This window comes from Diospyros lotus, chromosome 9 (assembly GCF_014633365.1).
Source record: "Diospyros lotus cultivar Yz01 chromosome 9, ASM1463336v1, whole genome shotgun sequence".
NCBI classification, from domain to species: Eukaryota; Viridiplantae; Streptophyta; class Magnoliopsida; order Ericales; family Ebenaceae; genus Diospyros; species Diospyros lotus.
Genome location: NC_068346.1, coordinates 15,556,959 through 15,573,672, shown reverse-complemented (window position 1 = coordinate 15,573,672; position 16,714 = coordinate 15,556,959). Strand labels below are relative to the sequence as shown.

Here is a 16,714-nt window from a genome sequence, read left to right as displayed (position 1 = left end):
AACAAGATTTCTTAAATGTTCTTAATTCTTAGATTTTTCAAATAGGGACTTTGATTAACTGATTATGGACTAGCACATAAGTTTACTACTTTGATTAGTATATGATACTAATGATAAAGGGTGATGAGTCACATACCACAAAGCATGTGATGCTTATAGTAACCTCGTGAGTGATTGTTAGTTCAACAACGCATTAAACATAACGTGATAGCAAATCACATGGCAAAGTGGATAATGATTTTGTTATCAAGTTGTGATTATGTAACTACTCTTTTGACTTGAAGCAACATAGTTGTCTTGTATATTGGTGTGTAAGATTTGCTGATAAGCGAACTCATCCAATTATGAGGTGGGAATGTTCATCGTGTGGTTTCATTTTACTAGTACATGGAGATGGGTACTTGTCAATAGGATCCATTACCTTTATTATGATGAAGTTAACATCTTATGCGGTCTTCTGTTACTATGATAAAAGAAGTCCTTAGTTAAGGCATGGATGATTAGAAAAAAGTATTATGATGTGTCATCCAACCACACTGATTAAGATCAGTAGCATAATTACTAAATTTGTGAGTTTATCACTCCATCATGACTCTCACTTAGTCGGGACGTTAGGTGATGGAAAGATTGTATTATACAGTAATTATCAACTGTAATAGGTTTGCAATGAATAAACTTTGTTAGCTTTGTGTAGTCTAATGGTACCTCACACCCAAGAAGGAATGATGAATTGGGTGTTTATAAATTTTAAAAATTTGGAAAGGTTTTAAAGAGAAATATCAAAACAGAGAATTAGGAACAAAAGAATATAAATCAAGATAAACAAAAGATTTAGAGTGGTTCAAGTCAACCTAGTCTACTTCACTACTCTATCTCCCCACTAGAGATTTCAAAATCTACTATAATCTCCTACTTAACCAAGTAGGCCCTTTAATAAAATCGTTAGAAAATTACAGACTCCGACTTATACCTAAGTAAACCCTCTAACACAACTATTAGGAATTTACAACACAATTTACAAATAGAATGATCTGAGAGTTAACACTCTCAATTACAAATATCTCTCTACAATATAGAACAAGTCTTTAACAAGAAATTAGAAATAATATACAGTCTTGGTTGAGAGAAATATTGAAAGTATAAGCACTAGTGAAAAGAATAATAATATTTGTAAGCTTCTACCACCTGATCCACTTCTCCAGTACATCCTAGGGCTGGTACTTATAGTTTTTGTCTATCCTTTGAATTAAATAGCTGTTGGACTAGCCATTGGAGTCAATTAATGCCTACAAAACTAGACATTTAAACCTCTTGGTGAAGAAAACTGTTGATAGTCTTTCAAACTAGTCAATTGTTTTCTTCAAAAAAATCTAAAATACACTTACGACTTTGGACAAACAATCGATAATTTTAAAAAAATGATGACTTCTTTCAAAAATTAGTTGACAATCTAAGCAACCTGTTAACAATTTTGAGAAACTCTCAACATGATACAATCACGATCGAATCATTTTAAACTTACACAAAAAATACAAAAAGCATGAAATTGCTTGTTGATAGTTCACAAAAATGGTAAACTATTTTTGCTTAAAGGCAAAAAATGATCAATTACTTTAACAAACAAATCAATAGTTTTGCCTTAATTTGACAGCCCATTACCAAAGACACAAAACGATCTACAATTTCACTAACATGGTCAACAATTTTGCATTTAAAGAGAATGTTCATGATTTAGAAAATATTTTGATACTCTAACTCATTTGGTTTCAAAATAAATACAAAGGATTGATTTCAAAATAAATACCAAAGATTTTGCATACATTGAAAGCATATTTATTCTTTGGCATTGTTTGGATTTTTCATTTTTGATTTCCAAAGATAAAATATATTTCTTTTTCAAATATCAAAGATTTAAAGTTTTTCATCATCAAAAGCTAAAACAACTAACTTCATTTCCACTTAGATTATCCTGATATGTTGAGATATGTCACTCAAGATTGTCAGAATGTCTTAAGAAGATGAAGAGATTCTTAAGATTGGTTAAAGTGTTTGATCAGCATTAAAGGTGTTTGATGTTGTCTAATTGCTACTTAATAGTGAATCTAAAAAGTCACACACTGAAAAGTGAAGCATCTGAAATCTGATCTATGTCACTTGTAATGTTCTCGACATTATTAATAGTTAATGGTAGGTTTTGTAACATTAAGAGTTAATGACAGGATTCATTAAGTGTTAATGGATCATATATAGTAAAGAAATGACCATGCAGCATGCAGGACCAACTTGTCAACTTCTTTCATGAGTTGGTAAACCATTTCTCAAAAGTTTCAAAACTATTGATAGCTCGATAAATACTGTAAACAATTTTCGATCGGTAGATTGTGTGCGAAAGTTTCGAGAATCAATGGTTTGTTTATTTTCTTGTCATCTGGCACCATTTACTCAGGCATGTTGTAAGAGGTGGAGACTTCTCATTGGACCTCCTAATATGTTGATTTGAAAAAGGTTTAAGAAGATTAAGCTAGCTTTTTCATATATATCTCTCGACTACTTCTTGCTTGAGATGTTTTTTTTCTTCTTTTGCAGTTTTTCTCTTTTCTTCTTCTAACTTTTTGTTGGTGGTTTTTGCTCAATTGTTGAGCTTGTTTACAAGACCAAAAGGAGAACAAAATGAGTACTGAAAGCTTGTTGTCTTCAAGCTAGCACAAAAAAGGCTTCAAGGGATTTTGGAATGCTTGCTTAGTGTGGAACAACTAGGCCCTCCACAAGTTGAAGAGGAAGATGTCTTCTTGTAGAAAGTGTTTCTACATCATCGTTTGCATCTTCTTGATAGATGTGTATTGAAACACTCAATTTATTACATGAGATGCAACCGTGCATTGCTTAAACATCCAAGTATCATATGATTTGTGTTAAGTTCCGTTGTGATACATGTGACGTAAAAAATTTTAAAATATGCACACATCTATATGAGCATCCCAACAGTGGTATTAGAGTCTCAATGTAACACCCCGCTTTTTCAAGCGTGCGTTAATCTGGGATTTCAAGAATATATTTTTTTTCAACATACACTCAATATAAATTAAATCCCGACAATCTCAATTCTACCTTCTCAGCATATCAAACTTAATAATTAATAAACTAAGACAGGTAATATCATCACATCAGCGGAAGTAAGATCGAAACCTCAAATGATACATAACCGCAATTCCTTTATTCATAATATAGAAACCGTACCATTATTTGACATGACATCTTCAAAACAAAATACATAGAAATTAATCCCTCAATAACACCTCAAACAGAATCAAAATATATGCTAAAGGTCTCCAATGTAATCAACGGCTACATCTCGATAACCTCATTTCCCTTGGCGCCATTGCTTTTACCTGGAAAGTTTGAATATTTCAGGGACATAGTCCAAATTAGATGCTGAATCTTCTAAGTGAGAGTTCAAAAATATTTTTATAAATATATGTAAGACTATGAAACAAACTGACATATCCCAACCTATCCCAACCAAAGAGAATCCCATACAATGTTTAACCCATAATGGCAATATGATCACATCGACGCATTGGCATAACACAATTCTAACTTAAGAGGGGCAATATCAACGCATCTCTCTGGCACCTCGGGAACAATCATTACCATTCTCGATACGGGAATGTCAACCTTAATGTAGGAACCCGGCTTACCACAATCACGTCAGAGATTGTGTTCCTACTCAAAAGCATCCCGAAAACACTACCCATATCCCATACACATGCCAATGCCATAACGACAACATGAAATGATGCATTACATAAAACGACATTTCAATGCACCATATTTAATGCACAAAATTCAATACACATGTATAAAATATTTTGGGATGAACCTTCTACATGAAAACAACCATTCACATGCAACAAAACTAGTTTTCGATAGAACTACTCACCTTGAATACAATTTGGAATGTCTCAAAATTTGTGCTCAACCTCGACTCTCGTGTTAGGCTTTAAATGCTAAATTCTGAGCCCTAGCACGTTCCTCGAGTTTCAAATAAATTTCTAGAATTTTTAAAAAAAATTCTACTATTTTTTTTCTTTTTTTCTCCCTCCTCCATTTCTTCTCTTCCTTGTGCCTTCTCTACCTTGCATCCATTGCCTATTTATGCTACCTCAATCTTAAGCTCCAAGTATATTATATGTATTATATTATATTTATCACATATTCTTGCCTTCCACTTCACTTAAGGCACCACTTTAATTTATATATATTATATTATATTTCTTCTAGAATTCTTGTCCACCAAGCACACACTCACACACACATATATATATATATATACATATAATTTATATAATATACTATGCATAATATATATGTATAATTTATTGAAATCATGGAAATTATGTATAAATCCCTCAATTAAATTCTTAATCCCACTTTAGGCATTGCATATTTACAATTATATCCTCAAATATCAATTTCATTTGGATTAAAATACCGAAATTTTAAAATTAATAACTCAAAGTTACTCGATAAGTATGTTTTTGCTCTGGTGTCCTTACAAGACTATCATTTCATCCTATAACCACTTCAGGATTGATCTTTATATAAAACTGGAGCCCCCTCAGGGTTCCGTTGGCTTTTCAGAAATCCCTTACTCTCATTCGATTTTCAGACTGTGTTTTAGTTATATTAAAAATTGTCTCCATTTTAATTTTTTTCAGCATCATAAATCTCGTATTGAGACGCTCATCCATGTCATAACATTTTCTTTAGATATCTAAGTTCCGAAGTACTCCATTCCATTGATTTGACTATTTAAAACTATTAAACTAACCTCTAATTCTCTGAACTGCTTCATAGTCACTTGAAAAATTCATAAAAAAATTTATAATTACTTTCTTTTATTTTGGGGTATTACAAATTTTAGTTTTCTCTACGAAATTTTTCATAGTTAAAAATTTAATTTTCGTAGCAAAAACTAATTAGCTACAAATTTTTATTCGTAACTTGAATTGTAGCCAAAGGCTCGTAGCTAATAGTATTTAGCTACGATTTAATGTTTCGTAGAAAATAATACACTTTTCTCTACAATCAGAAAAATGTAAAGAAATTATTGATTTTCTACTATGACATATATCGTAGCTAATTATACTGATTTTCGTAGTTGATGATGGTGATTTTCGTAGCAGATAACGCAACTTTTACTACGAATGTCAAATTATAGAGAAAATATTTATTTTTCACTACATCAAATCGTAGCTAATCATGTCAATTTTCGTAGTAAATTAATTTTCTCTACCAATATTTTTTATAATTAAAAGTTCAATTTTCGTAGTTAATTCTATATACGATATCACTAAATTTAATTTTCTAGCAAAAAAAAAATCATTTTTTGGAAATAATATTTTTCTCTAAACCTACATCAACCCTTACAATCTATATAAATTTAAAGCACAATATATAACTTCAAAAACTTTCAATTAATTTCATAACATAAAACTAATGTCAGCCACAATTTCCAACTGTTTTGAATCTGACTAGTACATAATACCAATACATGTAATAATAGCAACATTAAATTCAAAAATGAAAATGGTTAAAAGTTAACACAATAGAAAATTTAGCTCCAAACATCTTTCTGCCTCTGCTACTTCTGCATGTCAAGAACCTGAAAAACAAAAGTAAACAAAAGATCAGACAAATTAGTATAATTTATTTTAATATGAAATATTTATAATTTTTGTTGAATATATTCCACTTTGAATACTCCAATTCCTATTGTATCACTCGCTGTCTCACAAGTTTTCTCTAAGGACTTTTGACAAACAGATGGTACATGCAAAAATTAAATATATGGTGTGCTTGTACAATTAATTAAACATAGGCATTCTATCAAATAGATGGTACACACAAAGATGAAACATAAGCATTTTATCAAACATATGGTGTGCTTATATAACTAAAATAAAAATAATGAATCCAAACAGCAAAAACAAAAAAATCAACTCTGGCCACATAAATGATTACAAGGAAGAAAAGTACAAACTGGATTACTGCTTGCTTGCGTCTTCAATTCTTCTTGCCGTCTCCAAATGCCTTTTAATTAACTTCACTGGGCGTTCTTCAATTTCTTTCTCCCATTTGCGTTCTTCAATTTCTTTTTACCCTTTTAATTTCTTTCACTGTCCGCCTGAGCACCGCTTCCATTCCAAAAATTCTTTTCCATCATTTCCCTTTAAAATATCTTATATTATATATGCATTGGGCAGCCCTAAGGCCTCCCCCAATTCACGCCACTTTAGTATAATATATAATAATATATAATTAATTATAATAACTTTAATTATATAATAATATTAATTATTTAAAATATTTATTCATTTTTTTAATTTATAATATTAATTTTATAATATTTTTATCTTTGTTTCTTTTTCTAAATACATAATTTGCACGATAATTTCGTGAAAAATTTTGAGAGTTTGGGAGGTTTATTTTTAATTAATTTAAGTTTTTAAATGTATATTTTAGAGGGAATTTTTCTCATTTATTTTTTTATATTTTTTAATTTTAATTATTTTTATTTAAAAAAATTAAACTTATCTTTTAAGTATAATTTAATAATTTTTTAACAAAATCTTATTTTTTTGCTATGTAATTTTGAATTGTAGATAAAACTTTCATATTGAAAAATTACATTTGGTGGCAACAAAATTTAGCTCATCTAAGTTACCTACGATTTAATAATTACGTAGCAAAATATTAATTTTTTATTACGAAACTTATAGCGTAGATAAAATTTTCGTAGCTAAAAATTATATTTGGTGGGAAATTTTTAGCTCCTTTTAATTATCTACATTTTAATAGTTTCGTAGCAAAATGTTAACGTTTTGCTATGAAATTTGTTACGTAGAAAAAAAAATCGTAGAGAAAAAATTATTTTATTGTAGTGCCCTCAGGGTTCTGTTGGTTTTCCAGAAGTCCTTTACTCTCATTCGATTTTTAGACTGTGTTTTAGTTATATTGAAAATTATCTTCATTTTAATTTCTTTCAACATCATAAATCTCGTATTGAGACACTCATCCATGTCATAACATTTTCTTTAGATATCTAAGTTCCAAAGTACTCCATTCTATTGATTTGACTATTTAAAACTATTAAACTAACCTCTAATTCTCTGAACTGCTTCATAGTCACTTGAAAAATTCATAAAAAAATTCAAAATTACTTTCTTTTATTTTGGGATATTACACTCAACTTGGTGTTTAATGCATATGCAAGTGTGTTTATGTCAAGTTATTAGAAATTTAAACTCTCTGTCCTATGTAGGATGCAATCACTATCAATTAATTTTGACAAACTATCGATTGCTTTATCCAAACCCTCAAAATCGGTTGACAAGTTCAAGAACTAGTCGATTACTTTTCAAAAACTGGTCAGTTTTTTTGTATATCATGTCGACAATTTCCTGTTGCATTGCATAACTGTAACGCCCTACTTTCCCGGGCGCGTTATAACTTGGGACAATTTTGGGACAATAAATTTTTTCTTTCAAACACTAAAGCTAAACCACAACATCCTCGAATTTGTCCTAGAATTTTAATACATTTTATCTCGAAAGAGAATCATTATACACATCAAATGCGGAAGCAAGGATCGAAATCTGATATCTTAACATTAATCATAAATAAATTCTTACATCTTCAACATTCCTCAAAACGTTCAGAATCTAAAGTAGCAGAACTTAAATACAGGGGCTACGTAACATACATTTCATTCTTCATGCACTCTACTAAGTGCCATTTCATGAATCATTTATCCTCGAATCTGCTACAATCTCCATCTAGAACGTTTGAATATTCCAGGAACAAAACCCAAGTTAGATGATGAATCATCTAAGTAAGGGTACATAATGCTATGTCATGTGTGTATGCAATGTCTTTTCTCGTAGGTGTCAACTGCACCCCTCATGCTACCTACCATTTTTGCGGCCACCTCTTTCAAAGCCGGGGTGTATGGGTGCACCTTTGGTAAAGCAACGGTGCCAATTCGTACTCCCTACGGCCACAAATGCGCGTGATCAATGATATCAACGTGTATTTATGCATTTCATAGTCATGTCATGTATGCAGTCTACGTGATAGATACATATCAGGGCATGTCAATATGATGAAAACATTCCTAAGGATCGGGTTTCTTAAACATAAATCACTTACAACCAAACATTTTCTATAAAACTAACTTTAATTGGGAAGTATCACTTACCTTCTCAAGCTTATCGGGCTACCTCGATATCCATGCCTTGTCTCGTGCATCGTCTCGATTTGCGTGCCAATCTCAAAATTTGACATGTCACTTCAACTTAAGCCTTAAAGCATCTTAATCACCATAATTATTTAAATAAACATTAAAACCTATTTTTCCATAATTTCTTACATTTTCTTTAATTTTCTCTCTATTTCTTCCTATTTTCCTCAATAAATCTAAACTAAATATTTTTAAAATATTTTCTCAAATATTTCACTACGAAAATTCATAAAATAATATTATTGAATTTTTAGAATTTTCTAGGAAATTTTACTTATCTTAACTTAGCATCTCTAACTCCCTCGATATGCATGCCATATCATCGAAATGCGTGCCCAAGCCGTTTTCCTTGCTAAAATCTCCGGAATATTACCGAAATATAATTTCCTATTTTCTGGAATTTTTCTAGAATTTTTTCCATCGTTTTCCTATTTTCTTTTCTTTTCTTTCTTTTCTTCCTCCTCCATTCTTCTTCCTCCCATACCCCCTGCTACGTGCACTGCCATGCGTGCGCATGGCCGAGCTCCGTCGGCCTTCCTTCCCGCACCCGTCGGCCGCCGCGATCGCCCTCGTCGGCCTCCGCCGACTTTCCTGACTGCTGCGCCACCGCTGGCAGCCATTTGCGGCCGCTGATGGCCGCGGTTGGTTGCAGCCTTGCTGCAACTGGTTGCGGCCATAGCTGTCATGGCTGCAACTGCTTCCTCCGGCTGCTTCCCGAGCCTCCATCAAGCTCTCCCCTCGCTGCCACACCCCGCTAGCCTTCGCAACCGCCTTCCCCGTTGCTACCCTACTCGTTGCCCGTCGGCCATGGCCGCTCGAGCTTGCTGGAAGCTTGCGGCCATGGTTGCCGCGAGCTGGTTGCTTCCAGCTCTCTCACGATCTCTCAATCTTGATCTCTCTCTCTCTCTCGATCGGCCACTGCTGCTTCTCATTTTGCCGAGCTTCATGCCTATTTATAGGCATTTCACTGCCCCCGAATCAGCTTGGACGCCACTCTTGGCGTGCAAAATCTTCCAAATATTGCAGGGAATGGGTTGCAGGGTATGGGACAATTAGCAAAGGCATGGGCGAAGCTTGCAGAGGTGCGGTTGATCTGGAGTTGCAGGGTATGGAGTTTGGAGATAGAGCATGGGATGGCCTCACGCCCCTGCTGCTACGAACCTACATATATATATATATATGAATATAATTATATATTACACTAATATTTATAAGAAATTATACCATTAAATTCCAATTTTCATCTTATATCACTTGGGCAATTTTCTTATTGCAACCCTGCCCTCAAACATCGATTAAATTTGCATTTCAATGCCAAAAATACAAAATTAAGAACTTCAAATTACTCGATAAAGACGATTTTTGCCCCAATGTCCTCATCGAGCTGTCGTTTCATCTGAAACCACTAAAAGGTTACTCATTACGCAAAACCAGAGCCCCCCTAAGGTTCTGTTGATTTTTCGGGAGTCCAATACGACGATTCGATTTTACAGCCTAAATGGCAATTGCATTTTAGTTGTACTGAAAATCGTTTCGAATTTGATTTTTTTCAATACCATAAATCCTATCTCGATACGCTTGTTGAGACCATATAATTTTCCTTAGACAATTTTACTTTGAGGTATTCCCTGCAGTTGATTCGGTACTTATAACTGCTATCAAACTAATTTTTCGATATTCTAAACTCATTGAAATTACGTGGCATCCTCATACAAACATGGAGTATTACGATAACTCCCTTTTATCTTCATAAAGGACATCTTTTGAGATTTTTTTAGTGTTACTCTCTCTCTCCCTCAAAAATTGTTTTAGGCAAAAAATTGTAGGCATAGATCTTGAAAAAATTGACATAAGCCATCTAAAAAGGGAACTTGAGAAAATATCCTATTCAAATGCTAACAGGGAAGGTGTGGAGGGTCCTAGTGGAGAACATAACAATTTACATGATTTGGTACTCACTAAAGAAAGGGACTTAAAATTGCTAAGAAGAGAGTTGGATGACAAAGTCTAATTTGGTTAGAAAGCAATTAAAAGGCTAGGTTTTGGAGCAGGCAGGGTTTTTGGTTGTCTTAAAAGGCTACCACCTCAGTCCAGGGTGTTTGAGGTAGGGGTGTGCATTCGGTTATAACTGAACAGAACCGACCAAAAAATACTAACTGAATCGAACTGAACTGTATATAATAATCGAATCGAACCAACTAACTAATCCCAGCTAACCTAACTAATCGAAACCGAACTAACCAAAATCTAAATTGAGTTAACCGAACCGATAACCGAAAAATAATTTTGCAAAACCAAAAGTTGATACATAAATTGATATATAGGAATAGAGGAACAATGTTTGTGCAACCCTTTTGTGCAATCGAAGGAATACACACAAGAGAGAATACAAATCCATTTACAATAAAGAAGAACAGAAAAATGTAAACCCATTTACAATGCAGAAGAACAGAAGAAATACACAAGAGATAATATAAATTCGTTTGTGCAAACGAAGGAAATACAAACGAACAACCCATAATGCAAACGAAGAAATACATCAACAAACTAACCCAACTGAAAGTCAAAAAAATTAAAAAATCCTACAAAACACTAACCTAAGTTACCTAATTGTCAATACTAACCTAAGTAAGCTCTGTTGACAGTCGGTTGTCGTTGGTGTGGGTTGATCGTCCAAGCACAAGGAAGGAAAGAAAGAAACAAGGAAATGATGGAACGGCGTTTGTGTGGGTCTGACGAAGGAGATGAAGGGGACGATTGGACGACGAATGGAAAGGTGGGCACGGCCAACTGCCTACGGCAAAGGCATCAAAGACAGAGGTGACCATCATTGATTCACTGATGGCGACGCGCCGATGGACACAAAATCGATTGATTTGTGTTGGTCTGCTGGAAGCTCTCTCTCTCTCTATCGGTCTTGGTCTCCAGACTCCAGGTGACTAGCTGCCTCGGGGGGGGGGGGGTGTTGGGTCAAGAACTCACAGGTAATAACTCACAGGTAATAACTCTCAGTTCTAGCGCTGGGAAGGAGGGGGCGGTCACAAGTAAGTTTCAATTATTTGGTTATTTGATTATTTTGGCATAAATAATCGAACCAAACTAAATAACCGATTTTTAGGAAAAAAAATATGACCAAATCGAATCGAACCGATTGAACTTGCCAGTTTGGTTCGATTAGATCAATTTACCCGAACTTTACTCACCCCTAGTTTGAGGTGGTCGTGGAGAGGCTCCGATGAAGGGGCACTGGAGATATCTGCACAAGGCAAGGTGATGATAGAGGACTTTTCCAAGGTGGATGGGGAAGAGGATTCTAGGGCAATAGGGACATAAGTAGGTATGGCACATAGGCAGTTGGTTTGCCCTTTATCCGTGCTTTTCTATTGCCACAACTTTCTCATTGTACATCCGGTGGATTTACAAGTTTCAAAGAACTTGACCAAAAAACTTATTCTGCTATTTTAAGGAGCATGAAATAGAAATTGTTTTCGGACATTGTGTATTTATCATATTCTATTTCTTGACCTAAACATTTTGTATTGATCCATGACATGTGTACATGACTAGCTAGGATATAAGCTGTACGTAACTAGGATAATGCCTTGCATATATTGTTTTGGTTGAGAAAAGTGAGTTGTTTTATTATAGTGCTTAATTGATGCTTGCGGTCTGGTTACTTGGCAGGTCAAGGTCGAGAGAAAGATGGTGATCTTCAGTTGAAATGGATTTTATTTTGTTCTTTACCTTTTGACAGAGGAAATAATATATATATATTTTCACTTTGTTTAATTTTTGTCTTGATTTTGCTGGGGAATGGGAATAGAATTATTGAGCACTAGCAGAAAACTCTTTTATTGATCTGTTGTTGCAACTGTGCAAAAGTGCATTTCTTTCTCCTCTTCATTTGAGTTCTTCAGAGGACTACCTACCTGTTTAGCTTAATGTGTGATGTGCATTTTTGGGGCCCCCTCTCTCTCTGTCTCTCTCAGTTAAGGTTAGCTTGAAATCACTTAAAACCGAAGGAAAAAAGAAAAAAAAACGAAAGGATGTATGGTGTCTGTGGCAAAGAGCTACCTCTATTTCTTAGAATCCAATTATAAAGGGGTCGATAGATGTACTAGGAAATTGTTTCTATAGTTTATATTCACGATTTTTTTGGCCACAAATGAAAAGCTTATGATTATTAGGATCAATCAACCTGGATGAATGAAATTAAAGACATTGACGAGGGGGTGCGGGCTTATCTATTCAGCAAGAAGAGGAGACGAGAAAGGTGATTTGGGATGTCACCGTTTCGTTATAATCTTCAACACACAAAAACTGGTCTGGCATGCTTGATCTCCCCTTCTCGTCGTATCCTGGTGTTGGGTTTGGTTTCTGCCATGCCACCAACAGTTGGAAGGATTAGGTAGATAGATGGTTGGCATTAGTCTTCCTTCCTCAACGGTCCAAGCTGCAAGCAAGGCTTCCCACATAGTTGTTTTCTGGGTCTCATTGCAACAGCAATGGTTCATTCGTCCCACATCGGGAAAACGGAACAACAGCAGAGAGAATTGGATGAATAAAAATGAAGATGGGAGCATGATAGAAGGCATACCTTTCTCGGCCTTTTGGCTAAGATCAAGTGTAGTATCTGTTCTTATCAGTTTAATATCTGATACGTGGGCCATCGGCTCACATGATATTAAATTAATTTTTTGAGGGGGAGGGCCCGTCACGGTAGCTTGCTACTGGGGTCCTCGCGCGTCGCCTTGGCGTTACACTATTGCCTTGGCCTGGCGCACCCCACCCAATTCTAGTCTCGAATGTATTTGAAGGAACTGATGCGATGGTTCCCATGACCTTAGGCTTTGCACTTGATCCTGCGAAGTTTATAACCATCGATCAGGCGTGAAGAAATATCAGTCGATAAGTAGCCGCTGCCTCCAAAGGGCCGAAGGCTGGGTCCTCTCATGCACCAAAATCCCAAGGGTGCTCGGGCTGTGAGTGATATCGGCTTCCGGAGCAATTGTGGCTTTTTGTCGAGAGCTTGTGGATCTCTGCCTGAGGAAGGGGCACTCTTGATGATATTAGTGCGCGATGATAGTTGATCTGAAACATAATCCAACTTCCATTTGAAGTCTACTTTCCACCTGCACAGTTGCAGATTCAAATCTTTAATGGGTTTCAATTGCACAGAGATTCATAGGGGCTTGCAATCATTGAATTTGATGAGAGTTGATGCATTTGCGATCTTTGCTTTTGCTTTATTGTGTACTTTCTTTAATAGGACTGTAATAGCGCATCATGAAGAAGAAAGGTGTGATGGTGGAAGCAATGGATCAGATAATCAAATTTCAATAATTAATTCTACTATTTATTTATTATTAGTCAAATTTAATTCTTATTTTTTAAATTTAATTCCATAAAAAAATTTAAAAAGAAAACTGAATCTATTTTATGCAAAAAGAAAACATATTCCTAATCCTAGTTTAATTTGGATATGAAACAAACAAACAAATAAACCTATTATTCCTAATCTATTTTACATCAAATAAACTTATTCCCGATGCATTAAGGGTTCCTGCCTTTCTTATATTTCCACCATCCCTTTTCCTTGTCTTCCCCATGAATAATATGCATGCATCCATGTCGACATCACTCTCTTCTTCTTCTCTTGAGAACGATCACTCCGCAACTGCACACGAGTTTAGGCCAGGCAAGAACATGGCAACCTCTGTTTATGGAACCATACTCGCCGGCCAAAGCTGTTTGATAACTGTTACATGGCGCAAGAATGTGTTGCTTCATGGGCTATCTTTATCTCTTCAAGGACCAGATCAACATGGAAATTGCTGCTACAAGGTTGAGTTCAGTACCTGGTTTTCCAGGCGGAAAGAAGGCTCCGAGCAGCTACTCGCCGGCGATAAGACTGTTGATCTGGTTTGGGACCTCATGGCTGCTAATTTCAATGGTCAAATTGAGCCGCAGTCAAACTACTACATCGCCATTGCATGTGATCAAGAGCTCGTGCTTCTGCTCGGCAACCTGGAACAAGAAGCCTTCACAAGGACTGGCTGCAGCCTTCTGCTTGATCCTCTCTTTGTTTCGAGGAAGGACCATTTATCTGGCAAGAAGTTGTTCTTGACAAGAAGCAAGTTTCATAAACGCAGAGCGTGTCACGAGATTTCAGTCGACTGCTACAATGACTCTTCGGAAGAGTGTGATCCACACATGGAGATAAGAATCGATGGGAATTTAGTCCTGCAAGTGAGGCACCTTCAGTGGAACTTCAGGGGCAACGAGTTCATCGACGTTGAGGAAGCTCCACTGGAGGTCTGCTGGGATGTCCATGGCTGGCTCTTTAGCCCGGAACTGAGGCATTCTCTTGCCATTTTTCAGCGGACACCGTCGTCCCCATCTCCGCCACCAGCCCTGGCGGCTTTGTCGCCATTGTCATCATCGTTGGGATCGACAATGTTGCCATCACCTCAGCCTGCAAATAGCACTGCAGGAGAAGAGTGTCGTACTGGCAATTTGCCCTGTTTTTTGGTTGTTTCTGTGTATATGGATGGTTCGGATGAACTGGGATGATGGTTGCTGATTAGCATCACCATTAACATTGTTGTTTGAAGAAAAGTGAAACAGAAAACCTACACACGTTCGTAGAAGTGCATCCATGTTAGGGAATAATGCTAGAGATAGAATGATTTCATAAATTTTACACTGATGTTCCTGAGTGAGTTCTTGCCACCTTTATTTATCAAAGGGTTCCTACTTACTCCAAACCGTTCTTTTGTTGAGTGTTCTACTCAAATTTCGAGTTAGTCCTTACCTGGTTCGGTCACAATGTTGAAATTAATACTTGAATAAAAGGGTGTCTCAATGCATGAGGCTCCTACTAGCTAGCTTAGTCTGGGTTCCAGGGGAATTGTTTTGCACAGAGTCTTTTAGATATTCAATTTCTATTTCATTCAATAAAATATCAGACAAACTCAGTCCATTCTAGGTGAGTGTAGATCTAAAAATTTGTTCAAATATGGTGAATATGAACAAGAATAAGCTCTTATTCAAGTACGAGTAGATAAATGGTTATTACAGGGTTCTTAACCTACATTCAATCTACATGTATTAATCAATTTATATATATATATATACTGTTTTGTTTAGCATAGTCATAAGGCCAAACCCAAATGACCTACCTAAATTAATAATGATTATTTGTTGTTGGTTAGGTTACAGTTACTCACAACCCGTAATTGAAATATCCCTTAACTGAGTAAAAGATAAGACAAACCTTAACTTAAAAATGCAATAACTCTAAATTTTAATTGAGAATTTTAGAAAAAACAAATGAACAGATTTTTTAATTAAAATTTAACTAGTATGGGTACCTGATGGATATCCATCACATAATAGGGATGAGGATGGTGGGCTATACATGTATATTATCTAAGAGTTACAAGTACAACTGCAAGGGATTTTGTGTATGGGAACAAAGGAAAGGAAGGTAGACTTGATTGATATTAAGTTCAATGCCACCCGTAACCATTTTGCCTTTTATAACATTGCAGTCACAAAAGCAGTATCTATAAAAAAATGGCAGAATATAAAATTGCAGGACAAAATATGCTACCTATTTTAATTTCATTGAAATGCTTATATATAACAAATTACATGAGAGAGAATAGGGCCATAATTATCTCTACCACTCCTAACATGCTTTTAAAACAACAGCCAACATTCTTAATTTTAAGCAACTAATTTAACTAAGTAAAACATTAAATAAAATAATATTAAAAATGTATATTGATAGCTAATTCCCTCCATGAAATCTGTAATGACATTAAGGAGAGGAGAGGAGATAGAAGAAAGATGCTAGGTGTTTAGGGGGTGGGGGAGGAAGGGAGGCCGTGTGTTTTTTGCGTTTTGGGTGTTTTTACCACGTTAAATTTTTTTTATTTTTAAAAATAGTAAAATAAACGTATTTTTAGTATTTTAAAAAATTAAAAACTCAAAACGAATTAAAAATATAAGTAAAAAACGCAGCTTAACTTTCTAAGCCAAATGATTTGATTAGTTGTAATAGCAGCTAAAATATACTTAGACTTAATCGTTGATTGAGCTGTCACCTCCTATTTCCTAGAGTTCCATGAAAAAGGCCTAAACCGGATGAGAAAACATAGCCCGGGATACTTTTTGCAATCCTCCATACTTCTCGTCGTATCCTGTTGGGTTTGGTTTCTGCCATACCACCATCAGTTGGATGGCTAAGGTGGATGGCTGGCATTAGTCTTGCTCGACGGTCCAAGCTGCAAGGCAGGCTTCCGACATAGTTGTTTTCTGCGCCTCATTGCAACAGCAATGGTTCATTCGTCCCACATCGGGAAAACGGAACAACTGCAGAGAGAATTGGATGAATAAAACTGAAGA

At 35.3% G+C, this 16,714-nt stretch overlaps 2 protein-coding genes and 1 non-coding gene across 3 annotated transcripts; 2 read left to right on the top strand and 1 right to left on the bottom strand.

The window, feature by feature from the left end:
* Positions 1–5,513: 5,513 nt before the first annotated feature.
* On the bottom strand, positions 5,514–12,979 carry LOC127810304 (uncharacterized). Its single transcript, XM_052349696.1, has 2 exons — positions 12,593–12,979; positions 5,514–5,665 (listed from the first exon to the last, which is right to left on the bottom strand). The coding sequence occupies exons 1-2, from the start codon at positions 12,970–12,972 to the stop codon at positions 5,578–5,580; spliced, it is 468 nt and encodes a 155-aa protein (XP_052205656.1). The 5' UTR covers positions 12,973–12,979; the 3' UTR covers positions 5,514–5,577.
* On the top strand, positions 12,896–13,091 carry LOC127810719 (U2 spliceosomal RNA). The gene has a single exon (XR_008025531.1). It is a non-coding gene; the product is annotated as a U2 spliceosomal RNA (small nuclear RNA).
* Positions 13,092–13,930: 839 nt separating this feature from the next.
* On the top strand, positions 13,931–14,875 carry LOC127809270 (uncharacterized). The gene has a single exon (XM_052348034.1). It carries the CDS (start codon positions 13,931–13,933, stop codon positions 14,873–14,875), a length of 945 nt encoding a protein of 314 aa, XP_052203994.1.
* Positions 14,876–16,714: the final 1,839 nt, after the last annotated feature.